The following is a 25,994-nucleotide window of genomic DNA, read 5'->3' on the forward strand; positions in this document are numbered from 1 at the left end:
CCTGTTCATAGAATCGTGGCTATGGTTTGCATATCAAACCATGTTAAAGCCATAGACTAGTTTATCAGAGGAGAAAATATTACAGGAGTATTAAATGATTTCATATAGAAAGAAGTAACTATTTAGTTTTAGAAAACAGAGTGAGGGGAAAACTGTGTGTTTACAAAATGGTGTTTTTTTTTTTTTTTATAAGTAAAAAACAAACACAAAAGAGGGATTTAGGAGTCAGGAAATAGACAGGAAATGGTTTTCTGATTAAATAACGGTCTTTGATAACAAATATCGCCAAAAATGGTGATCGCTGATTGTTTGTTGCGTAATAATAAAGGTTAATGATTCAGTCTTTGGGAAACAAAAGTGATCAGTAATTGGTTTCTGGAAAACAGTAGTGATCAGTGATTGGTTGTTTGGAACAGTGGTGATCAGTGATTGGTCTTTGGGAAACAGTAGTGATTAGTGACTGGTCTCTAAGGAACAGTAGTGTTGAGTGTTGGTCTCTGGTGAACAGTAGTGATTGGTCTCTGGTGAACAGTAGTGATTAGTGATTGCTCTCTAATAAAGAGTAATGTTCTGTGTCTCTGGGAAACAGTAATGATTAGTGATTGGTCTCTGGGAAACGATAATGATCAGTGATTGGTCTCTGGAAAAAAACAGTAATGATCAGTGGTTGGTCTCTGGGAAATAGTAGTGATCAGTGGTTTGTCTCCAAGAAATAGTAGTGATTGGCCTCTAAGATATAGTAGTGATCAGTGATTGGTCACTAAGAAACAGTAGTGTCCAGTGTTGGTCTCTGGGAAACAGGAGTGATTAGTGATTGGCCTTTAAGTAGATTGATCTCTGGGAAACAGTGATTTGGTTGTTTGGAACAATGGTGATCAGTGATTGGTCTCTGGGAAACAGTAGTGATCAGTAAATGGTCCCTGGGAAACAGTAGTGATTAATGATTGGATTGGTCTCTGGGAAGACAAAGCTCATTCAAACACCCTGGTGGTGAGTTGACTAAACCTGCTTTCTCAACTCCTCTAATCATGGAGAAAGCTCTAGATTTCTTGAACTTTTATTATTATAAAAGTTGCTAAAGGCATCAAAAGAGACACCAAATCTAGTGACGCATGTCGTTGTCAGTTGCATTAGAAGTGATAGATTTTGAATAATCATTATGTCTCTAGTTTTCCACAGCACACCTTGTAATATCCACATCCATCAGCGATTAACATCAGTGCCCTCTACCATGTAGATGAATTGTTTGCACATCACCGAGTCTCAACTTGTACAGTGAGCGCTGTAGTGGTTTCCTGCTTTCTGTAGGTCGACTACTGATCTCTTAACACCTTCAAGCGTGATCTCCCTTTCAAGCGTTTCCTACATAGCCTTGCTATTTGTCCTGATTCTTCTCCACTGTTATCCTTTTATAAGACCTCATTATACGTGTGCCTAAAAATGACTGGTTCCCCTGGAGATCTTGGTTGCAGGACTCACATAGTTGCGACTTTCAAAAAATTGTTGAACGTTTTAACATGGAACTGTTTATATACCTGTATATTAGCAGTTAGAAATGGACATGTCTTTTCTATCTATTGACTACATATGGTTGGATCTGGCAACCTCATCAGTCCTCACTTGTTTTTTTTTTTTTTGCTTATTTATTACCTTACTTCATGCAAATGTAGTGAGGCACATGAGCTCTCTGGCTAAAAAAAAACCTGATAGCACATGATTTCCTTGTTGGTGAAAAAAAAGTTCTTTCTGTGAAGGAGGGGGGTAGAAAGAGTATGAGTAGAACCTTGTGTTCTCTTCCACTACATCAACAACACGGTGCAGAAAAAGCATCTATTTGATTTGACTTGGTCATTGGCTTTAGTTAAAAAACACCCTCTCCCAACAATATTAGGTACACAAATCATGTAAGTACAGGCAAAGAGCTGTAATTAATGTGTACCATAAACATTAGAATGGGAGAAAATAGGATCTCTGTGACTCCCACAGTGTATATGGTTGTGAATATTAGAAAATGTTTTTTCTAAACAGCACATTTATGATGATCCTGTGCCCACTGTAGCCTCAGAGTCCTGTTCTTGGCTGATAAGAGTGGACATCGTTGTGGTATTCAAGCTCATGCATATCAAGGACCTGCATCTTGTGTGTTCTGGAGATCTTTTTTGCTCACCACGGTAAGAAGTGAATGTTTGTGATCTTATAGATTGTTTGTCAGCTCAAATCAGTCTCCCATCCACCTATGATCTCTCTCATCGTAGAGGCGTTTCCACTAGTCATTGGACGTCACTGCATTTTTCTCATTTGATTTGAACATAAATTTTTACATGATATGTATTGCTCCCACATGATTGGCTGATTGAGTAATTACATGAATTAGCAGTTGAGCATATATGCTTGACAACTGTATCCTGTTTATATATATATATAGGCTGGTAAATGTTACGGTAAGCGGTAGACAGGATATTTTTGGGATGATCTGACTTCATGGGGCAAGTGTGCCACCGCTCACGCTCGTTCATCAGTTATTGTTGTGCCACCTGCCTCTGACTATCCTTCTCATCGCTCCATCTCATCTCTCTTTCCTCCCGTGTCTTCCTCGTGATGTGCGCGTAAGCATCGGACGTATGTGATCGTTTCGGAATTGACAGCGGGTGTTACTCCACTCCTTGACGACGTTCGCCACTCGTGAGATCAAGCCAGGGAAGAATTTCAAACAGAGGGTGGGGAGATCAGTCGGAGGGCCGTCCTTGGGCTGTTTTCATCACGTTCAGCCCAACCAATGCTGACACAGCCTCTTGCACTTCCATGGTAACAGCGCTTTATAGCCCACCACAAGAGGTGGATACTGGAGAAAACAGGAAAGAGAGAACGAGAGAGAGCGAGATCAGGAGGGGGGAGGTTGCAGAAAAGAGGCATTCCCCCCCCCCTTTCTTTCCTTTCCTTTCCTATCTGTCGGATGATTTCATTGACAGTGTTGGATGTGTGAGAGCCAAGAGAAGACACAGAGCCCAGGCTGTGGTGGCATGGGTGTAGCACGCTCATGTTTGGCAATGAGACGTGGAGTGGGCGCACGCTTTCTATTGATTGAGTAGATCGTCTGCTATGCTCCATCAACAAGGTAAATTGTGTCTTCTTGCAGGAATGTGCTTCGAGATGGTTCTAAGCTCCCAGAAGCTCCTGAATCATATTTGAGTATACAGTTGTTTTGGGGCTTTTTTATGTCCTGTTTATATCTTGTTTTCCTTCTCTGCTAGAGAAAGGCGTTTTGCATGGTTCTGCTTTTCCATGCACAACACATCTTGCCTCATAGCCTGAAAATGTTACTATGAAGGTCAGGATAATCCCAATGTTTGTATTTGAATTCCTTTTTTCATGCACAATGCAGTACTATTATTTTACTCCCATTCACCAATTTTGCAATGAACCAGTTTGTGTGTCTTGTAGAGAGGTTTGTCTTGACTTGTTTTTCGTCTGGTTGTCTGGTATTTATTATTTTTTGCCCAGGCTGCTGCATGCATGTTCAGCACAAACAAGCGATTAGCAATTTTGCCTTTCATTGAATGGTTTAAGATAATGAATGTGTGGTTTTGTGCTATTGGCCCTTTATCGCTTCAGATACCTGTTGGGCTGCTCTGTGCTGAAAAAGAGCTCTTCAGGATCTCTGTGGACATTTTCAATTGAAAATTTTGATTAGATAGAACAAATTGTGCTTGTTACATACTTGGTATACAGCTGTCTCATTAGAAAAAAGAAAAGAAAAAGCAGAAGGAAAAAAATATATATATATAATATATTTTTTTTATTTATTTTTATTTATTTACCAATTTTCCTGTTGTCTGAAACTGCTATCTGATATCAGAACACAAAAACCTGAACCTATCCCAAGACCTAAAGCTTCACTCCAATGCCATCTTATAGATCATGTTACTGGGCTGATATCAATTTTGCTTGTCCTTTTCGTCATGGAAAGAATACGTTTGTGACGTGACAGTAGTACATACAGATTGTAAGTGACACTCAAGGTCTCACCTCAGACACGGAAAGGTCATAGCATTTTGTGGTTGCTTCTGCTCACGGACAAATTTGCTTATGGTTCATGTCTAGGAGGCTTTGCTAAACAAACCCAGAAGCTAAGCCCTCCGTGATCTGATTTCATCATGAGTTCCAGTGAGACGCTACTGAAGATACATTGCACAAGCTTTACTGACTAATTTCTGGCTGGACATCTTGCTGAGATTCGTCTGAACCTTGGGATTCCAGGCGGTGGCTGTACACCAGATCATATTCGAAGCATCAATTTTATTGGATCACAAGATGCTGTTAAACTCCTCGTTGAATACATCTTTATGAGCAGTGACACAATCTGTTCGAAACGTGGCGTGCCTGCCACTAATAGATCTTTGCTTGGGCTGTGCTAAGACACAAGACACATTTGGATATGGTTTATGTCCTAAACTTGAGCTAAAACAGGCTATTGGTCTGCATACTCTGTCCTTATTATGGTGTCTTTCTTCCATTGAGCTGTACAAAAACCAGACAAACTCGTTGGATTTTAATGGTACTTTGTTGGTAAGTATGACATTCAATGTGTATTCACTACAGCAATCTATGCTAATTCAGTGGAGCTTTCCAGGCAAGAGTGTCTTGTATAAAGAAACCAATGGTTGCCTTCATTTCTGCAGTCTCTGACCTGTTGTTTGACCCTTTTTTCATACAAGGATATAAGATTGTATTAGTCTGTAGCCCAAGATTAAACAAAAGAGAGGAAATAATGCATGCATCCCCAAAGTTCCTACAGTATATAGTAGCACCTTCATACACATTAGGGTTGATATTCCTCTAGCACTAGCTGTTGCTTAACTCCAGGTCTAATCACACCTAATCCTGCTAATCAAGGTCTTCAGGAACATCTGAATATCAACATTGGGTGTTGTTATCTATCATTAGTAGCTTGTGGACCAGGGGTGGAATAGTATCATTGAAAAGAGATTGTATTTTATGATATACACACACACCCAAAAATAATCCTGTAGACTATTAAGAGTGAAATGTCCATAGTATGGTTTCTGGTGGCAGACGGGCTGGTTTTGAGTATTTCAGATCACCTTGGATTATTATTTATTTATTTTTGCGCACACAGCAGTCTCTATAGTTTAGACAGAATGGTGCGAAAACAACAAACGCACTGAGTGGAGGTACTTCAGCCTGAAGCGGCTCGTTTAATGAAGGAAGGTTAGAGAAGAAAGGCCAGACTGCTTCAAGCTAAGAGAGAGAGGCTAAATTAACTCAGATAATTACTCTTTACATCAATGGTGAGCAGAAACGCATCTCAACACATTTCACTTTTTGACGCAACAACAGGAATGTGAGGCTTCAATGGGAACAAGATCAGCGAAACTGGAACATCTTGGAAAAAGACCAAGTGATGTTTCTGGTGCAGGTGATCAGGTGCAGTAGTTCAGGCACAGCATCGATACCGGTCCTGCAGTCGTCCTGCAGTGGACTCTTTAACGTTTTAACACAGTAGATAGCCTTTAGCCTGTACACTATAAGTGTGTGTGTGTGTTTATTTTTTTTGTGTATTTATTTGACCTTCAAGATTCTGTCTCTTTGTTACCGCTTCATTGAAAGCCCTATTAAAACCAAGGATTTGTCACTTAACTGTATTTATTTTAATTGCCATTTTTACCAATTACCTTCTCATTTGGTTTGGGCTATAAACAACAGGGCATGCTGATTTGAGAAAGGAATCCGTGGCAGGATGTAGATCTTCCACCTATTACTGAAGCAGTAACATTGTTTTAGAAACCTCATACACGCCTTTCAATCAGCAGTTGGCTTAGAGAATTCATTAGCACTGTGGTACTTACTATAAGTGTGAAAGCAGTGTGTGTACTCTGTTATGAGGACACTTTGTTACCTATGTTGGTTTAGAGCAGTGGACTTGGAACACTTGTTACTTTCTTGGCCAGAGTTCTCATCCAAAAAGAGGTTTGTTTTTCTTAATTTGACATTCATGGACAAATAAGGGATGAATCTTATCTTGGATTTGTTTGGTATTTGAAAGTTTTTTTTTAAACTAATCCAGTGTTCCTGACGTTTGGTCCGCTAAATTGAAGGCCATTTGTGGTTGTACTCCAAATGTTTACATTTAAAGCTGCTCAACCTGTTTTCAACACACGCACACGCACAGTAGAGTTGTGTATCATGACTGGATAATCCGTCTTACACTAAGCACGCTGTGTCATGTGATGCCAGTAAAGACCCACTAAAGTGTTGTCCTGCTGTGTGGACAGTGTTGCCACTGACAGATGAATATCTTCTCTTTCCGGAAGCTCAAATTCGCTGGTTTGTAAAGCTTCCATTTCCGATTTTCTTTTTTTTTTCTTCCCTATGAGAAAGGCTTGTCATATTATTGGAGTAAAGCTTTTCTGCACTGGATTAGTACACTGATTTGCTGTTATTTTCCAGTAACAAGACAAGTTTTGATTTTCTTTTTATTTTTTTTAAAAATACATGCCTTAGCATCCTATTATTATTCATTCAGCATTTTTGTATGCACAAGAACTTGCTATATGTTTCACTTATCTGCATTTAGTGTCTATTCATTACCCTCGCTGTCTGGTTTTTGTGTCGTGTCTCCTGGCAGGATACTCTGAGCCTCTGCGTCCTGTCAACACTCTCCTCCCTTCAACATGAAGAGCATGTGTGTCGGGCAGAGATCTGAAGATAATGAATATTAACACTCCACTCTGTTTTCTTCTCTCCAGGTGTACGGGATGAACTTGGCTCTGTCCCTCTGACGCGCCCGAGCTAGGGCCTGCCTGGTGGATTCCTCAATCGCCCTGCTCCACTGCCAACATGCTGATTAAAGAGTACCGCATCCCCATGCCCATGAGCGTGGAGGAGTACCGCATTGCCCAGCTCTACATGATCCAGGTTAGTCTTTTTGCCCTGACCTTGGACTTGAGATTAAAGTCTGTAACTGGAGCAGCTCAGATTGTTGGAGTGACTGTGTTTAGGAGTGTTTGACCAGAAGCCTGATGAACCTTGGAGATACACCTAGTAGCTGAGTGATCTAGCTGAACATGGTGCTCAGCAAAGCTTTTTCCTCAGTGGAAGGTTTCTCCCCACCCATACTTATAGGAGGGAAGATATCCTAGATGATGAGACGCTATATGCTTTTGTCATCACATGTTTAAACCAAGGCCAATCTGTATGGTAAATCAAACAATCTGAAACTTATACTGAAGGTAGCACCACTTCAGCATCAAAGCTGATAAACCGTGCCGCCAAAAACATGCCCAAATTCCACCTTCTTTAAAATGAATAAATTCAAGCCCATTTTTCTCAACCGAGGGGTGTTGCATGTGAGAAAACACACAGCCAGAAACACACCAACGAACCATGTATACTCAACCTTCTTGAGCGTATTTATCACAAGATAGCACGTGATGACTCATCAAAAATGTGATCATTTCTTTGCAAGTGACAAACTATAAAAGGATAATGTCCAAGACTATGGATAGTATCTTCACTCTAACAGTAGAGGACAGGCACAAGAAGCTCTGAAACAACGACTTTAGTTACAAGGCCACTCTTTATCCCTCCGTCCTGTAACAAGAACCTGCTGAGTCCAACAAATGACTCATTATCTGTATTTTAGTCCGTACTGTCAGCCAGGCTAGCGGTGCTTGCTTTAAGTGGGGGTTTGTCGCTCATGGAGGTCAGAGTGTACTTGCAGCATACGCAGTCAGGCCTTCCCCTCTGCCAATAAGCTCCTGCTGACAACAAAAGATTGAAAGTGCCGATTGCCATCGGGTGACACCCGCAATCGATACGGGGAGCTTACAACACCAGAACTGTGATCTGCATATGTAAATAACATACACAGACTTCTTCACCAGAGGGTAGGCTGTTATCACAATCATTCATTACCATTTCATTTCACAGCCTTCTTAACGGCAATATATTCAGGAAATAAGTTCAGAAATAGCAAAAACCTTTTTTTTTTTTCCCACAAATGTTCATCGTCAATGTAATTGGTGAGTTATAAAATCTATCTTCAATCACTAAAATTCACTAAGGTTATCCAAACAGAGGTACAAACAAAGGTCTCGCACCAAATGCCAACAGTGTCCTGATTAATTTTATTAGTCCTGCAGCCAGAAATAATTAATGTTTAAGACGTTTATCCAGTCGCACTGGTATAACAAAAAAAATGGAGGGTTCAGTGGACAGTGAGGAGGAGAGTTGTGAAGTTTTTCAGTAGCAGGAATGTGGCTGTTTGTGTACTTTTTCCTGCTTTAGTCTTAATGGCTTGTAACTTCTCTCACTTAGACCCATTCACATAACTTTATATTGTTTGATTTAAGTGTATACACAAGCAAATCGATTTGAGACGATAAATTGCCTTAATAATGCATTATTGAAGCTGATTGTAAATATAGCCAACAATCATTCTGGAACAAAGCAACTCTCTGCTATGGGAAATGATGGGTGTAGGAATCTGTGAGCTCAGGAACGTAATTTGCATGAATCACAACGCCCTACTGCCTCACACCACACTGCTTTGGTTCTTGCCCCTGCAACCATGCAACGCAGCTAGCATAACCTGACAGACTTGAAAAATCTTCTAGTGCTTAAAATACGTTCTTTTCTCTGCCTGTAAGATAAGGCCTAGACTCAGAGGCTGTGATTTATGCTGGGGAATGAAAATGAGCTATGAGCAGCACAAAACCTTCCAGCAGTTTTAGACTTCAGGCTCGTTACATAAAACTCTCAGGTCTTTGGTCCTCTGGGAAACTTTACAGATTCACTCTTGTTTTTTGTTTCTTCTGGTGTTGTAACTATAGCGGTTCCCTAACCCTAACTTCCCTTCTTTCCACCTTTCCTCTTTTCATCAGCTGACACACACACACACACACACACACACACACGGGAAAGCTGTTAGGAAGTTGGCGATGATCCACAAGTTAGCAGGTCAGCCTTCATCTCCGGATTGTAGGCGGCGAAGGTGTCTCTCTTTTTTGCTGGGGAACCGGTCGTGACTGCTGAGATGGACGTGGGCTGGACTGCTCGGAAACTGGCTGAAGGTTCCTACCGGTCCACCCACATGCCCAGCTCTCACAGCAGTTTTAAGAGGTTAATTAGCATCCTGTCAAACCAGCTGTCTGACCTGCAAGACACCGCAGCACACTGACGCAGCTCTGGAAACTATCAAACGCTTGACACATTTTAACCCTCGGATGAAGCCTTAACACTAAAATTACACTATATTGGATTGCAGTCAGCATGTCAGCGTTATAGATGGATGGATGGATGGATCTTGCTGAAGTGTTGGGTTTTTTTTTCTCGCCTTGACCAGTCGTAAGCTTTACCGACATCAGGGACTTTCTATGTGAAAGAAATTCCCAATCCCCAAGTTCAGATTTACTATATGAAAAATTACTATACTATACTACATTGTTTAAATATGTGCGCTCGCATTGTTATTAAAGCTATAGAGCTTTTTATTCCTGAATTTTCCACACGACTATGTACACACTACTTTCTATCAATCTTTTTTGCTTTATCGAGGTTTTAATTGAACATCCAACCAGTTATTTTAGCACCTCTGTAGGGCAAAACAAAAACACTAAATATATTTAGTGTAAATAATTAATTTGTCGACTCTTGTTACACGATAGGATGCATGGAAAGCTGACTAGAATGCATATTGTCTTTGCTGAGGTTAATTTTAGCTCAAGCCACACACACACACACACACAGATACACAGATGTTATAAACGTGTACCAGCCATCTGCTGTGGCCTGTGCGACATGGCAGGGCAGAGCTTGCCTAATGGCTGAGGGTAGCCTGGGCACCCAGCATGGCACGCAGACACACTGGCAGGTTGACCCTGCTGGTGTGGCATTAACTGTCCTTTCTGGCTTGTCTCTATGAGTGAGAAAGTGAGAGATTTGGCTTTTTGTTCTTCCTGATGGTGTTACAGCGTGAATATGTCTTATGAGCTCTGCACCATGAGTCAGAACAGTTGTCAGGAGGCACAGGCAGATTTTTCGTGGCTGCTTTGGTGATTTAGAACAAGCCAGCCAGCGCGGCTGTGAAAACTGCTGTATGACAAAGCCGTTATTCGACCAAGACACGTTGGATTTTGTATATTAATAATGCATTTCTTAATTTTGTAGGTATTACCTTTTTGATTCTGCAGCATGTTTCTTTGTGACGTTCGAATTCCAGGTAGTGAAAAGGAATTCGGAGCATTTGGGGGGAAAAGTGGAGGGAAAAAAAAAGAATAATTAAGGAAGTCGATCCGTCAGAACGGGCGCCAGAGGTCTCGTCTGCCGTCTTTTCTATCTGTACATCTCTCCTGCGCGCGTCCACCCTCCCCGCCACGCACACACAGCGTCACAGCTGAGCTCCGGCTGCTATGGTTACGGGTGACATCAGCAAGAGCATGGCACTCGCTGCAATCATTTGTTTGCAACGTGCGTGCGGTGGTGTCGGGGAGGGGGAGAGATCGGAGGGAGAGGTCGTGATGATGCAGGCACGTTGCCACGGCAACTTTTACTCCGTTGATTTTGTTACCCACCGCTAAAGACAAACTCCGGAGGCACACTGCAACGAGGTCAGACGGATTTAGGAAGAAAGAGAGCGGCTGGGAAAGAGGGGGAAAAAAAAATCCTCCTATAGTTAAGCGTTTTCTGAACACTGGTGGAGATTTGCATTGTACAGAAAACTGATTTGTCTTGCTCTTGTTATAAGAGACGTATCCCTTTAACAAAGTTCTGGCTGAGTTTTAGATAAATGGCTGAAAGTTTCTTTATCGACACACATTTCTCATTTTGGTATGAGTCACCTAAACGCAATCCATCACTAGACTAAATGATTTGGATGTCTGCTGGAAACCCAGCTCTGCTCAGCCCAGGAGCTTAGAGTTACCCCTCGCTTTTAATTTCTTTACTTATTTATTTATTTTACCTTCGCAATTGACTAATAAACGAAACAGCAGCACATTATTGTCCATCACTCCTGTCCAGTTCAGGACATGGGGCATTTTGGCATGTGCAGCCTTCCACTCCCACTTTCCTTTTATTAATATTTAATGGGGAAAAGTCATTATTGGGATGGGGAGGAATTGGCAGAGATAATGTGTGCGCTAGCTGTAAGTTAATTAAGGCTGAGTGGTGTCTCCACTCTCCACAGATTCTGAATAAGTGCTCTGAAATGAAGGAGCCAAAAGACGTACGGTGACACAAATCACAAGTCATTTTGCACGTCGACTGGTTTCGCCTCATATTTCATTCACTTCCTTTCACGTCTGTTTTTTTTTTTTTTCTTTTTTCTTTTTTTTTGTTTTGTTTTTCAAGCATTGTCTATTTCTCAAAGTAAAGTTAACAGACAGATTCTAATGTTGACATTTGAATGCTTTCTTATGCAGGGTGTTTTGTGGAGTGCATTATATGGAACCCCCCCCATATGGCACCATCACACACGCTAATAGCTAATACTGATTCTGAACTGTGTCTCTGCATCACTGTGTGCCTGTGCTACAGTGTCTGCTTGGATCTCTGTGATATCTCTGTGTCCCTGTGTGGGTGTGTCTACCACCTGCATCTGTGTCTCTCTGCGACTGTGTGTCTGTGTGTGTATTTGTATCTCTGTCTCTGTGCCTCTGTTTTTGTGTTTGTATCTATACCTCTGTGCTTCTGTGTTTGCATCTGTGTTTGCATCTATATCTCTGTGCCTCTGTTTGTTTGTGTTTGCATCTATACCTCTGTGCCTCTGTTTGTGTTGCATCTATACCTCTGTTTGTGTTTGCATCTATACCTCTGTCTCTGCATGTTTGTGCTTGCATCTATACCTCTGTGCCTCTGTTTGTGTTTGCATCTATACCTCTGCTTGTGCTTGCATCTATACATCTGTGTCTCTGCATGTTTGTGTTTGCATATATACATCTGTGTCTGTTTGTTTGTGTTTGCATCTATGCCTCCATGCCTCTGTGCCTTTGTTTTTGTGTTTGCATCTGTCTCTGTTTGTTTGTTTGCATCGATACCTCTGTGCCTCTGTATGTTTTTGTTTGCATCTATACATCTGTCTCTGCATGTTTGTGTTTGCATCTATACATCTGTCTCTGCATGTTTGTGTTTGCATCTATACATCTGTCTCTGCATGTTTGTGTTTGCATCTATACATCTGTGTCTCTGTATGTTTGTGTTTGCATCTATACCTCTGTGCCTCTGTGTTTGTTTGCATCTATACCTCTGTCTCTGCATGTTTATGCTTGCATCTGTACATCTGTCTCTGCATGTTTGTTTGCATCTATACATCTGTCTCTGCATGTTTGTGTTTGCATCTATACATCTGTGTCTCTGTATGTTTGTGTTTGCATCTATACCTCTGTGCCTCTGTGTTTGTTTGCATCTATACCTCCTGTGCCTCTCTTTGTTTGTGTTTGCCTCTGTACTTCTGTGTCTCTGTGCATCTGTGTTTGCATCTGTACCTCTGTGTCTTTGTTTCTTTTTGTCTCTGTCTCTTTGCACCGGTTTTTTTTGTGCATCTGTGTTTCTATGCGTCAGTTTCTTTATGCAGCCATAGTCTTGTTCCTCTGTTCGTTTGTGTCTGTATTAGAGGTCTTCATGGGTCCACTTAGATCCGAAAACCCGAGGTCCGACCCAAGACCCGAGCGGGTTCGGGTCTAAAAGTTTCACGTGTGCCTCGGACACGGGTCGGGTATAATAATAGCGGCATCGGGTCTCGGGTAATTTAAAATGAATGTGTTTTTACCGAACGGACCCGAGAAGACCTGAACTACTTTATCTCGTGTGTGCGCGCATCGACTCGAGTCCTTTTCCAACCTCTCCTCTGTTTGCCAAGACCGCTTGTGACGTGTGGCTGCAGACGTGTGACTGGCGGTAAGCTAATTTTCGTTGAAACAGACCTGTCAATCAATTTTGAATCCATGCTGTAGCGGTTACTTTAGCGTAGAGTTATGCAACATTCGGGTCCAGTCGGGTAAAAAAAAAAAATGCCGTCAGGTCGGACTCGGGTCTAATTTTTTCGGGTTTGGGTAAAAAGTGATTCGGGTCACTTCGGGGCAGGTACATTTTTTTTTAGATCCGAGAAGACCTATAGTATGTATGTCCCCATGTCTATTTCTTTTACGTAACGAGCCTGAACTCTGTTCTTTCTGGGTCTGTGTACACTTCAGGTTGTATGGGTGTCTCTATCCCTGTGTGCATCTTTGTCTCTGTCCAGTGGTGCATTCACGTCTGATTACAATCACCAAGGTAGAATTGTCAAGTGTACAATGTAATCATCTCTATAAATATGTCTAAATATACCATCACTGTCTCTGTTTGACCACAGAACTGAGCGATCCAGTGATCCCACCCAAGAATTATGTTTTCTCTACTAATTCAATCAAGGGGCAGCAAATGTTGGCCCACAAGGGTGGAGCTTTAATGCAATTGATTTTTTTTTTTGTTTGTTTGTTGCAATAAACAGATCATTAGCAGTGATGTATGTTTGTGCAGACAGCCGATGGTCTAGAGTGGGTTTTTTTCCCAGAAAGGTTTCTTTTGGCAGTTTCTTATTTCTTCTTTTTTTTTCTGTCTACATTACATCTCAGAGGTTTTGGAAAATATGTGGAAAAGTGTATTTCTATATGCGCATGTGTGTTATTCAAATTTTAGAAAAGCATAACATTTATTTAAATGATAACACTCACTCTAGAGGGAGTTTGGAAATGCGGAGCGTGTCGAGTAGCCCATCATCTCCTAGCAGCAACTATCAGCAAACCATGAGCAATGACATCGTACTTGGCAAGCTTGGAAATTCAGTGTCATAAACATTCAGCTTTCTCCATCAGAATGAATGTGATGTGTTTAAAAAAAATATCGTGTTATTATACTGTTGGATCTGAATGTCTGCTTACTACAGTTTCTGTTTAAACGACACCTACGCAGTGTCAAACACTGGCTCTTTTCAGCTCTCTTCACAGTATAGACCCGGCACATGCAAAAAGTGTGTGTGTGCATGCGTGCGTGTGTGCACGCAGTGTGAGTGCACGTGTGTGCGTGTGTGTGTGTGTGTAGAGGGCACAGACAGCAGCTCTCTCATGGCTGCTGTAGGGGGGATTGATGATGGACTGTGCAGCGGGTGTCAGGCCTGATCTCAGCTGTCAGCACCATAATAAAGTGCTGCTGAAGGAGAGCAATAGCAGACCTGTACACAGCAACACAGTCCGTCTCTCTCTCTCTCTCTCTCTCTCTCTCTCTCTCTCTCTTTCTATTGGTCTCAGACTCTGCTACTCTTCCCTGCTGTGTGTCCACCACACCTGCCACATCTATGTGCTGATATCTCTCTCTCTCTCTCTTTCCCACACTGCTCATTCCTATCCAAAGATTTTAAAAAGCTTTCTAGCTGTATTTCCAGCCACGTATTTTTACTCGAATTTTATGTCAGATTCGATATAAAAAAAATTACGAGCTTAATAGAAATGGTTTTCTTTTTTTTTATTTTCTTTTTTTGTTTGATCCATTGAGACGACACCTGCATAAACTATGACTGAAACAAATTTGCTGAATAAATTCCTCAGTGTCAGTCAGAACAGTCATGTGAATTTGCTTCAACAAATCATGAGACGGCTCATGGATCTCATGCTCTGTTTGGTCTGCAGAACCGGACTGAGCAGATGATCGATCCTGCTGCACGGCATCTCAAACGTTTCTGTCTTCCTGAGACAAAATCTGTCATCAAAACAATTTGGCATAATTACCTCCCATAATTACAACTTTCTTACACATTTCCATTCCCAAAAATAAGCCATCTGCTTCGGATCTCGAGACAACTTGAGAGCGTCAGCGGCTTCCTCGATACCACGTACCAGTTTCTATAGATTTACAGGGTTTGTTCTTTTAAAAAACACGGTACAGAAACGTTGCTTTATTCCAAATGTTTTATACGATATTCCAGTTTTCTGTAGCTTGAATAGAAACCTGGTTACATGGTGTGTCTTGCAGACCTCGGTCCTTAGTGCTGGTAATTTCTGGCTTTGTAAGAAGCGTGACCTGAAATTTATTTTGATTCATGATGCCCTGATACAACATCACCTCTCCTTTAAACAGCAACATTCAATTAAAATCCTGATAATTAATCAATATTCCTTTATGGTGAACCAAAAACACACTTGTACTCACTCTGGAACTCAAGCATCTTTAATATTACTCTATATTTTCTCATGCACTTAAGTTTTAATTCTTAGGTCTGTGCCTTATAGTTACACACCCAAACGTTTCACTTCAACTTAATCGCCTCGCTCTGTTGTCACTTCCATTTACTCGATATCACAATTCCTTCTGCTTGCCGTGCATTAACTCTGTGTAATAAGTGGAGATTTCAGCACAGAGCCGGATATCTGCGCTGACATTTCACGCCGACATGTTTGCCAAAAAAAGGCTTTTTTCTCCGTAGTAACCACAGAATCTCTCTGACATAAACATTTAACGGGAACTGTAAAGTGAGCGCCGTCTGTTTTTAATCTGCGAGATGACATTTTGCTAATGCGGATTCGTCGACGAGGCAGACCGGCGAACCTGTCAGTCATCTATCAGAAGCAGTTTTGTTTACGTTTTTTTAATTTTTTTGCTAAATGTAACATTCACATGTTAAAACAGCTTAAATTCGTATAATCTGTTTCATTATCTTGCCTCACTCTGTATTTATTCTGTGATTATTACGAGGCCGCTGTGGGTGGCAGGATCTCCGCAACCTGTTCAAACCAGAAGGCTCTGGTATTCTGTGGCACAGCGAGCTTCTTCTTTCAGGGGAAAACAGACGGCGCTGCCACGTGAAGGCCTTCGAAGCGCTTGATTTTAAGGTTGTAACTTCTGACATATGCGCTTGCTTAGCTGCTAAAACCCAAAGGCAAGCCGTGATAATCCACGCTCAGAAACAATCATTCGCTATGGCTCTGAACACGCTGGAGGAAGTGCTCTGTTGGTTTTAGAAGCACAGCACAATGAATATTCTGAAAGCTGTTGCCACGCATGACCGCTGACCTGCCTTTATTTATTTATTATTTATTTTTAAGAGTTGAGGTCTTTGCAGCTGTCCTGAGTCGCTATTGGACTCCTCTGTGTAAAATTCTGAGACGCTAAAGTGAAAATATTTCAAGGTGATCGCTCGGATTAGCTGAACATCATTTCCGAAGTTTCTGTAGGCCTATTTATTCCTTTGCACTGCTTTGTAACTCGATGATGATGGTGCTTTTTATGTCTGTCCTAGTTTTAATTTAACAATGAATATTGTCCCAAATCAGCATTACAGAGATATATAATTTCAGGATATAAATTCTACATTTAAATTTATCCCTAATGATCAAGCCAGAGGCGACGGTGGCAGTGAAAATCTCCGCGAGACAATAAGAGGACGAAACCGTGAGAGGAACCAGACTCACGACTCACCAGACCGGAGAGTGCGATTATATATCATTTCCCTTTAAATAACTGTGTAATATATGGTCAAAAAGTGCAGTGGTGTAACCAGTAACTTTATTTTAGTTCTAACGTTGAACTGATCAACTGTTCACTGGTGGAGACTTGAGTGCAAAACTGTTAATTTGCAGTCAAAAACCAGCCTCGTGGTATTTAAGTTAAAGCATCCGCAGTCACGTCATATATCTCCTGGTCATCACCACCACCAAGTGATGAGACTCCAACCAGAAGTAAGGCATCAGGATGGATCAGAGTGTGAGATCTTACAGTGGGACATCACCTTTTACCATTGTATCATCGTCTGGTAAAGGATGTGTCGCAGTTCCATATACAAAAGCATCCAGCCATTTTTGTTGCATCTACAGGAGCCTGGAGCCTTCTTGGATAACCTCCAGCAGCTTGGATAGCATACCTGTTCCAGAGTACTTGAGCTGTTGCAGACAGATTGTGTAACAGCTTCTTCCCTGAGTCACACTCCCTTATAGCACACCGCAGAACACACAGTTTGTTCATCTACATGTACATGTACAGGTTATTACACTTATCATGTATCAAAGCTTTTTTGTGCTTTAACCATTTTATTGTGAAATCAAGTATTATGTAGTATTAAATATAGACATTTAAAATGACTTGTCATTAGAAAAGTGGTTTCTGGGTATGTTTTTGGTAAGTTGCTGAGCACCAAGCAGAGGTTCAGCTCACACACACACACACACACACCGTGAGGTCATGTGCCCTACCAATGACTTAAATAAGCCCTTACAGTTTGTTGTTAAAATGAAGTGAATGAAGTACACACAAACTTTGGGATCATAACAACTAAATATGTTCTCTGGCTACAAAACTTAACAGAAGTTTTTGGAAATTTAGTGTTTTGCATGTTTGATGTATTCCAGGATGTGCAAAGACACGATTGTAGAAAGTTTTCTTCTAAAATTTTTCTCACTTGGTTCCTATCTGTATATTTATGAAAGGAAACTTTGTGAAAATCCACCTGATGTGTGCTTGCAGAAAAAGAGTCGTGAGGAGAGCGAAGGCGAGGGCAGTGGCGTGGAGATCCTGGAGAATCGACCCTACACGGACGGGCCCGGCGGCTCGGGACAGTACACCCACAAAGTGTACCACATCGGCCAGCACATCCCCAGCTGGTTCCGCTCCATCCTGCCTAAAGCAGCTCTACGTGTGGAGGAAGAGTCCTGGAACGCATACCCTTACACTCGCACCCGGTGAGCTTCACATACCCGATTTCAAACTGGTTGACATGGTAACTAGCCACCATGGCTTTAAAATGTTTGGTGGCTATATTACCAATGCTGGGTTTAGTACTGACAGATTATTGTGCTTCACAATATTGTTGTCTAACTGCACGTTCACCAGGTGCTTTCTCATTAAGCAGCACCTTAAATCCTCTTATTAAATACAAGGGAATGTGTGTGTGTGTGTGTGTGTGTGTGTGTGTTTGTATAATACAACATTTTAATGTGAAATATCTGCACGTTTATCCTCATTACAATGTCAAGATCTTTTTAAATTATACAAAGCTACAATTTGCAAAATCACCCATGTCCTCCTGGGAGCTCTTCAAAAATATACATTAACAAGCATTTGATTTTCTCGATCCATATCAAAATTAGCCTGCGGTTCTCCAACAAAAAATGTCTAGGGACCCGGTAACCAGCTGATAATTTTCACGTCCATAACGACATGTTCAAGACTGTTTTGTGACGGTGGCTAATCTCTTCTGTAGCACCTGAATTAATCCAGAAACAGAATAAGACTATTATCCTGAATACTTGGTTGTTGCTTTACGAATCCTTGTCTTTCAGTTACACGTGCCCTTTTGTGGAGAAGTTCTCCATCGACATCGAGACGTATTATAAGCCCGACACGGGGAACCAGAACAACGTCTTCAATTTGTCTTCAGCAGAGAAAAGGCAGCGGGATATCGGTAAGCATGGTTTCTGATGGCTGTTCTTTTTTTTTTTTTTTTTTTTTATTATTATCTGATGGCTTCATTTTTTAAATAAATTTATTATTTATACATTTATTTTACATTTTATTTTAATTATTTTATTTATTTATTTGATTTTCTACACTCAGCATATGCGTGTGAATGTCAGTAGTTTGACTTACGACACCTTTAACAGGCAAGGTGAGGGTCATCTTAGCACATCCTCCTGTATTTGTGTATCAGACACACACAGTGAATGCACACCCATGATTTATACGGATATACATTGCGAACGTGTAAAGAAGCTCCAGTATATAGTAAGAGACATGTGAGCACATTCTTCTCTTTTTCTTATGTAACGTATTTTCTCCCTCGTTCTCTCGTGTGGGTCGACAGATCAGCCTTCCGTCACGTCTTTTTTTTTTCTTTCTTTCTTTTTCTTTTTATACAAAAAAAAACAGCTTGACTGTTAAAATCTCTCGTGCCTCCAAACGCAGAGCTTGCTCAAAGCCCGGACTCAGATGCATTCTGGGAAAAGGTGCTAGAGGCTGAGATGTAGGCAGACTGCAGGCGTAGCCTCTGCAGGGGGAAGCGCCCTGTGCTTGTTGCATAACTATGTCCACGGCCAAGCTGTGCAGAGGGGACACCTAGTGGCCGTCTGCCAACTCTGATTCACCAGCACAAGGCTCTTTATTACTCTGGCAAGTGGGAGCGATAAAACAGGCGAGAGATACAGAAAAGATGGAGAAAAAAAAATCTAGGTTTAATACACAGTAACGTAAGACTTGGAGCAGTATTTTTTGCTTTGTTGTATAGGAAGGGAACAAATATACCTTTAATGGGATATAATATTAAATAGAATAGTAACACTTCTATTTAATGTATTTTTATATATCCTTTATTTTGTTCTTGTCCTATGACATAAAATATAAGGAAACGAGGGGGAAAAAAAACATAAGACATAAATTACAAATTTACAGAATTACTAGTGCAAAATCCTGTGCATGTTTATAGTGTACCGTGTGCAATGTACAAATCAACAAGTATGTGTTGTTTTTTTCTGTAATATAGCTCTATAAAAATTGTTTGCCTACGATTATGTTGAACTTCTGCTGTTAGAAAAAATTCTGAGCAATCAGTTTCTAGAACAAAACAAGGCTGTGGCATAAAATAAGACTAATGTTACACAACTAATGTTCCACTGCTCGAGTTGTGTATTTTTTATTTTTTTTGGTTCTGGATGGAGAAACAAATTATAGTACTTTGCAATAAAACTGTGTGACATGTCGGTGCAATGACCAAAGGACCGTGTTCCCTTTTTCCAGACCCTATAGACATTGTGAAAGATGTTATTGCACCTCACGAGTATTTGGCTGAAGAGGATCCCAAGCTGTACAAGTCGGTGAAGACTCAGCGAGGCCCTCTGTCAGACAACTGGATCCAGGAGATTAGCCTTAACCCGGGCATGATGCCTGTCATGTGCGCCTACAAGCTGTGCAAAGTGGAGTTCCGCTACTGGGGCATGCAGTCCAAGATCGAGCGTTTCATTCACGACGTGGGTGCGTACAATCTTCTGGAAATTTCCATGGGGAATCCTCAGAATACTTAGTCTGTGAGAGTTGTGGGGGAGGACGTTTGCTCAACTAATATTTCCTCAGCAGCCCAGCTGCTCTGATTTCAATTGCATGTGCTGGGATACAAGTGTGTGTGTTTGCAGCTTGGGTAAGTCACGTTATCTAGACAAGTGGGTGGGCAGCAGCTGTGAAGCGCACTGCTAAGGCTAAGGATGAGCGAGTTATTGGGACAGCCCTGGCTCTGTTTCCTTAATCATTAACCTGCTCTTAATGAAAGGTAGATTGATGCAGTGCCGCTCCACTGCAAATGAGGACATAAAGAACGAAGGAGAGAGACATAAGAGAGACAGGGAGCGAGACAGGGAATGAGAGTCATCTACCTTCCTTAGACAACATCAAGGCAGGATTAATTTCCTTCTCATGGGCTGCTGCCTGAGCTTTAATCATTTTCATTACTTCGATATCTTTGTGTTTATTGACTTCCATCGGCCTTAATTCATCAGGAGCCCTTTGACATTCCTCGTATTTCCACCCACGTATAATTCACTACATGGAACATCGAAGTGTCAGGCTAGACACCTAGTACTAAAACCATTTAGATAGAAAACATCTTGTGTTTGCTTTAAGATTCACTGTACCGAATGGTGAAATATGAAAGATCCTAATTATGGATATATTATTTTATCTGTTCTATACATACCCTATACCCAGGATCCAATAAGAGAAAACTTTCTGTTGCCATGTATATGCAATCACATGTTGAATATAAAAAAAAGGGATTGAATAAAAGGATGAAATTAACTAAAATTCTTCAGTTTAGCTATAATAAGTGGTGGGGTTTATTTTCATAAAGGTAAAGTGTGTGTTTTGAATGATCTAATGCTGGACGCTGTCGCCTCCTCCACACATTCTGCAGGCAAGTGCTCGAGCCAATCACGAGAGATGGCAGCGTCAGGGTTTTTTATTTGTGACAGAACGTGAGCATTTTTGCCAACTACATTGGTTCAGAGGACTTTTGTGATTTTATTAAATCAGTAGGATAAACCGCTAATAGTTTTGAGCGTTTTTAGTGATTAAAGATTTAATGAACGGAAGATAGTAGGAGTTATAATTTTTTGGATGAACCTAAACATCTGCTATCACTGCATCCCTTCTTTCAGGTTTGAGGAAAGTGATGGTGCGTGCACACCGGCAGGCCTGGTGCTGGCAGGACGAATGGTACGGCCTGACCATGGAAGACATCCGACAGCTGGAGCTGGAGACTCAGCTGGCCCTGGCTAAGAAGATGGCGCAATATAGCTGCAACGAGGACGGAGGAGAGGGCAACAACAGTCCTGCCAAAGAACAGGACACCAAGGAGGCCATCAACGCCTTCGAGAACGAAAGCGCAACGCGGAGTCTTGGAGACACGTTGCAGGCCCGGGGAGAACTCACCAAGCAGTGGTCCACCTCGTCCAGATCCTCCCGTTCCTCAAAAAGAGGAGGTAGGAGCAATTTGGATAATTCTGCTAGATAATATGTGAAAGGAAGTAGGTATTTGATCCATTCGCGTTTCTTTTTCTTTTTTGCACTGGAGCAGCAAGCCCGTCTCGACACAGCATTTCCGAATGGCGCATGCAGAGCATCGCCCGTGACTCAGACGACAGCACAGACGACGAGTTCTTTGATGCACACGGTAATCAAACGTTCATATCTATATGCTTATTTATTTCATACATTCAGTTCTCTACATTAACTCTTTTCCTTAAACTCGACAGAGGACCTCTCAGACAACGAGGAGATATTCGTCAAAGAGATCACCAAGTGGAACTCCAACGACCTGATGGACAAAATCGAGACGGCAGAGGCGGACGAACCCCAAAGTAGGCACAAGATTATTTCAGCCTGTCTGATGCAGTGCAGATCTCCTGGGCTATTTATGTTTCCTCAGTGTGGGATGATGATGATGCCTGGGGTTTTTTTTTGGATGCTTCTTTCATAACCATAAAGCTGTTTTCCCTTTACCTTCATAGTTTTAGTTGGAGATTAGAGTAAGCTTTGCAAATTGGAATCCTTGTGGTGAAGCTTAACATGTTAAACACGTTTACGGTCACGTGCACTTGTCAATTAACAAACACCAGCGGCTCGGTGCAGGTTTCTTTTTCTCCCCCTTGACACACAAATCCTGCTGTGGGAAATACGGTGTAACAAGATGGCCAGGAAATATTCAACAGTAGCAAACAAACCAGAAATAAATCTGTTAAATATTTAAAGAATGGAATAGAAGTCTAAAAGAAGTCTAAAAGTCTATGGTAACTACTCTTTAGACTCACGTCGAGCTGAAATGCATCTCAGGACACAACACGGCACAAAAATGCATTAATTAACAGGATTACATGTTTTCTTACTAATAAACAGGCTGTGAAATTAATAGTAAAGGAAACCCATAATAAAACATAACTAAATAAATCAAAGAATTGTTTGTAATGCTGTAAATTAAACAAAAGCTTGACTACATGTCATCTTTATTTATTTGTTTATTTTTTATTTTTTTTTGTTTAAACCAGGACATATTTTAAACATTCCTACACAGGGTGAAGCCATGGAGCTCTAATTGAGGTCAAATCTTCCATTCGATCTGTCCATTTCTTCCACCATTCATTTCACTGATTACTTATTTTTCAGGTGACTTGTACCAGGACTCTGGGGTTGAGTACACTGAAGCTGAGAACGTTCAAAGACTTAATGAGGTATGTGTGAATTCTGCTGTTCCACTCATTTAGCGTGTCGCAGCGATGCGATACTGTGCATCATTCATTATGCTACTAAAACGATTTGTGGAAACGAGAGCATGAAATCTCTAGTGCACTCTTGTCCCAGTTTCAACACCGGATGGCAAATGCAGGGTTAACCTCATGGCAAAGCAGAACTAGTGTTCATAAACCCAAGACTATTTGGCTGCGCTGCTATTATAATAAAATTGTGTAAGTGTCTCAGAGCATATAGCATTACGTTAGATCCAAAACAGTTAGCTGCTTGTTTTTCCAAATGAGGCTTAAGAAGTGGTGTGTGATTCAAAGCAAAGGAGTGAAGCCAGTATGCACTTAGATTAGGAAACGGGCCAAGTTCTCATGCAGCTGAAAGTCGTAGAGGGACAGGAAGGGTATGTCCGAGGGGTGAGGGGCCGTAAGAGTGTTCTCAGTGATCTTTTATCCTCGCGTTCAGAGACCCACCAGGCGCCGAGTGACCAGACATCCAGCTGTGAGTAGGGGCACAAGCCTTTTCCTCTCTCATAGCAGCTTACAGATTTAGCTTCCTTTTAGTAAAGAGTGTAATTGAGTTTAATATGTGCTTTCAAGTGCTTATCTAAATGATTCAGATGATGCTAGAGTCTGATTCCTCCCATTAGTTGGTTGCGGTTGTGAATGTTAAATCAAAGGCTCTCCCTGTCCTGAGGGACCAAAAGCACAGCACAGTTTTGTATTTGTATTTCTAACATCCCTCAATTAGCTCATGGCACATTGATAATCGAACGAAACACGAGTTCAATCAGTCATCAGTTCAATCATTAAAAATGTTAAAAAAATTGCACATTCAGGCAACTCGAGAGTTCCCCCAGGACTGGAGCTGCAGAAAAGATAGTACTGTCAGAGATTTCCCAACTGATTTGCTTACTTGCTTGAAGACAAATCGTTTGTGTGTGATTCAGGATGGCTCGGGTCAGCAGGGTCTGCAGTCGTCATCGAAGGTGCACGTGTTGCTCCTGGTCCTGCACGGTGGCAACATCCTGGACACGGGAGGCGGAGACCAGAGCAGCAAGCAGGCCGACGTCAACACTATCAGCTCTGTGTTCGAGACAGTCATGCGCGTACATTACCCGACAGCTCTGGGCCGCATCGCCATCCGCACAGTGCCCTGCCCCGCCGTGTGTGTGGAGGCTTTCTCACTCGTGTCAAAGTAAGCCTGCTTCTCAGAGTTGCTCTAAAGTGAATGTACAGTACAGAATATGTTGTGAGGTTTGCAGACTAGCTCACGACACCATGTGAGGTTGCATGAGTTATACAATCTTATTATTATTCTTTTAATTAGCGATAAATATTAGGAATATCACTCCAAATATGAACATGGATTTTGTCTTGAGATTTTGAAATATTACTCAAACAGCAGTATTTAAATGTACATGCTGTTCAAGTTTGTTTAGGAGAAAGCAAACATGATTAATATTACACTTATAGTATATATACAGTGGGGCTCGAAGGTTTGGGAACCCCAGGTAAAAATTTGTTGCAAGGTACAAAGTACAAGGTATTAACTCTGCAGGGTGCCCAAACTTTTGCAGATGGCATTTTTTTTTTGTTTTCTGTTATTTTGAAAGTGTAAATGATGGAAATAAAATCTAACTTTTTTTGACATATTATAAGAACGTCTAATCTGTAATTTGATACCTTTTGGAGATTTTTCCATCTTTTCTTGGCTTCTTTATGCACATTTAATACAAATTTTTTACCTGGGGTGCCCAAACTTTCGAGCCCCACTGTACACATGAAAGAATAGCAGTAATAAGTTCTGATTAAGTATAGACTTCTTAAATGAATCTGACACCGATTGTTTGCACACATCCTAATAATCCGTTAATAATCGGATGTTTAACCAGAGTAAAGCAAACCCCCCATTGTGACTTATACTCATTAAATTCCTATTCCATCAAATGAGACGAGCAATTTGTTTAATAATCCGTTAAAGAAAACAGTAATCATCATTCAGTGATTTTTCTTGTTCTTGTTTTTGCAAGCTGCAGTCAGTTAACATTGCTGTGTGTTCTGCTACAGTTTAAGTCCGTACAGCTATGACGAGGGCTGCCTCTCTAACAGTCAGGATCACATTCCTCTCGCTGCTCTACCTCTGCTGGCCACGTCCGCCCCTCAGTACCAGGATGCCGTGGCCGCGGTTATAGTGCGAGCCAATCAGGTGTACGGAGACTTCATCAAATCGTTGGAAGGTACCATGTTCTCTGGCCAGGTCAGTGTCTTTGTGTGATTTCTCATCATGAACGAATCGGAATTTAAATATTGCAGACAATTCAGACTCGTGTCTTATCTGCGGAACTGTGTTTGTTTTGGTTGGAAAGGTGTGTCTGATAGGTGACTGTGTCGGAGGGATCCTGGGATTTGATGCCCTCTGCAGCAGCAACATCACCGTGTCAGAAAGCCAGAACAGTAGCAGGAGAGGGAGCATAGTCAGTGTGCAGGTAAAACCACGTATAGTTTTTATCCCGCATCAAGTATTTGGCTGTATGTGGCACCGATAGGTTTGTAATAAAGATCGTCTCATGTCTCCTCCATGTTATTTGTATCTGTTACTATGTCGGCTTCAGATCAGCGTCACTGACAGTTTCCTGACATTCTTTAAAGCCTAAGGTTGTGCCGTGATGAGGAATGACACATCTGTGATGGCATATTAGACTCTAAAGCTTGCTGTAAATCCAACCTGACAGCTTTGATAGCTTTTGAATGAATATTTTAGGATTTTCAGGCCAGCAGCACAGTAATGTCAAATTTCTGAGTGTGCTAATATTCACTGCTTTAATAATGCTACACTTTTATACTGTATAAGTTACATAGTGCAGCTTTAACTACACCGTGTCAGAAGTTGTCGTCAAGAAATAGCAAAAAAAAAGTTTGCTCTCTTAATAATTGTATATATCTGTGGCTTATTATGAATTGTAGGACAACGATCTGCTCTCGCCGGGCATTATCATCAACAGTAGTCCTTCAGGCTCAGGCACGGGCTCAGGCTCATGTTCTGGTTTGTCCCTGGAAGGCAGCCGTCACTTGAGCCGCAGCAACATCGACATCCCACGCTGCAGCGGTGCCGACGACCCCAAAAAACAGTTGCCCCGCAAGCGTAGCGACTCCTCGACCTATGAACTGGACACCATCAAGCAGCACCAGGCCTTTCTTTCTAGGTCAGATGCATAAAATAGCTTTGACAGA

The 25,994-nt window shown here is 41.5% G+C and overlaps 1 protein-coding gene across 8 annotated transcripts in view; it reads left to right on the plus strand.

Annotated features, from left to right (window-relative positions):
- The window catches only part of LOC132863091 (membrane-associated phosphatidylinositol transfer protein 2), a 49,215-nt gene that overhangs the window by 10,911 nt on the left and 12,310 nt on the right, over window positions 1–25,994 (plus strand). For 6 of the 8 annotated variants that reach the window (XM_060895680.1, XM_060895684.1, XM_060895683.1 and 3 more), the window contains exons 2-13: window positions 6,768–6,936; window positions 17,509–17,723; window positions 18,324–18,445; window positions 19,774–20,007; window positions 21,183–21,506; window positions 21,602–21,697; window positions 21,780–21,884; window positions 22,687–22,751; window positions 23,711–23,958; window positions 24,831–25,020; window positions 25,130–25,249; window positions 25,728–25,966. In XM_060895680.1, the coding sequence (XP_060751663.1) occupies window positions 6,859–6,936; window positions 17,509–17,723; window positions 18,324–18,445; window positions 19,774–20,007; window positions 21,183–21,506; window positions 21,602–21,697; window positions 21,780–21,884; window positions 22,687–22,751; window positions 23,711–23,958; window positions 24,831–25,020; window positions 25,130–25,249; window positions 25,728–25,966 (2,036 nt within the window). In that variant the 5' untranslated portion in view covers window positions 6,768–6,858. Of the gene's footprint in view, window positions 1–2,152; window positions 2,172–2,965; window positions 3,116–6,767; window positions 6,937–17,508; window positions 17,724–18,323; window positions 18,446–19,773; window positions 20,008–21,182; window positions 21,507–21,601; window positions 21,698–21,779; window positions 21,885–22,686; window positions 22,752–23,710; window positions 23,959–24,830; window positions 25,021–25,129; window positions 25,250–25,727; window positions 25,967–25,994 lie in introns of those variants that run through there. The other 2 variants (XM_060895681.1, XM_060895678.1) reach the window with 2 other exon arrangements.

This window comes from Tachysurus vachellii, chromosome 20 (assembly GCF_030014155.1).
Source record: "Tachysurus vachellii isolate PV-2020 chromosome 20, HZAU_Pvac_v1, whole genome shotgun sequence".
Lineage (NCBI taxonomy): Eukaryota > Metazoa > Chordata > Actinopteri > Siluriformes > Bagridae > Tachysurus > Tachysurus vachellii.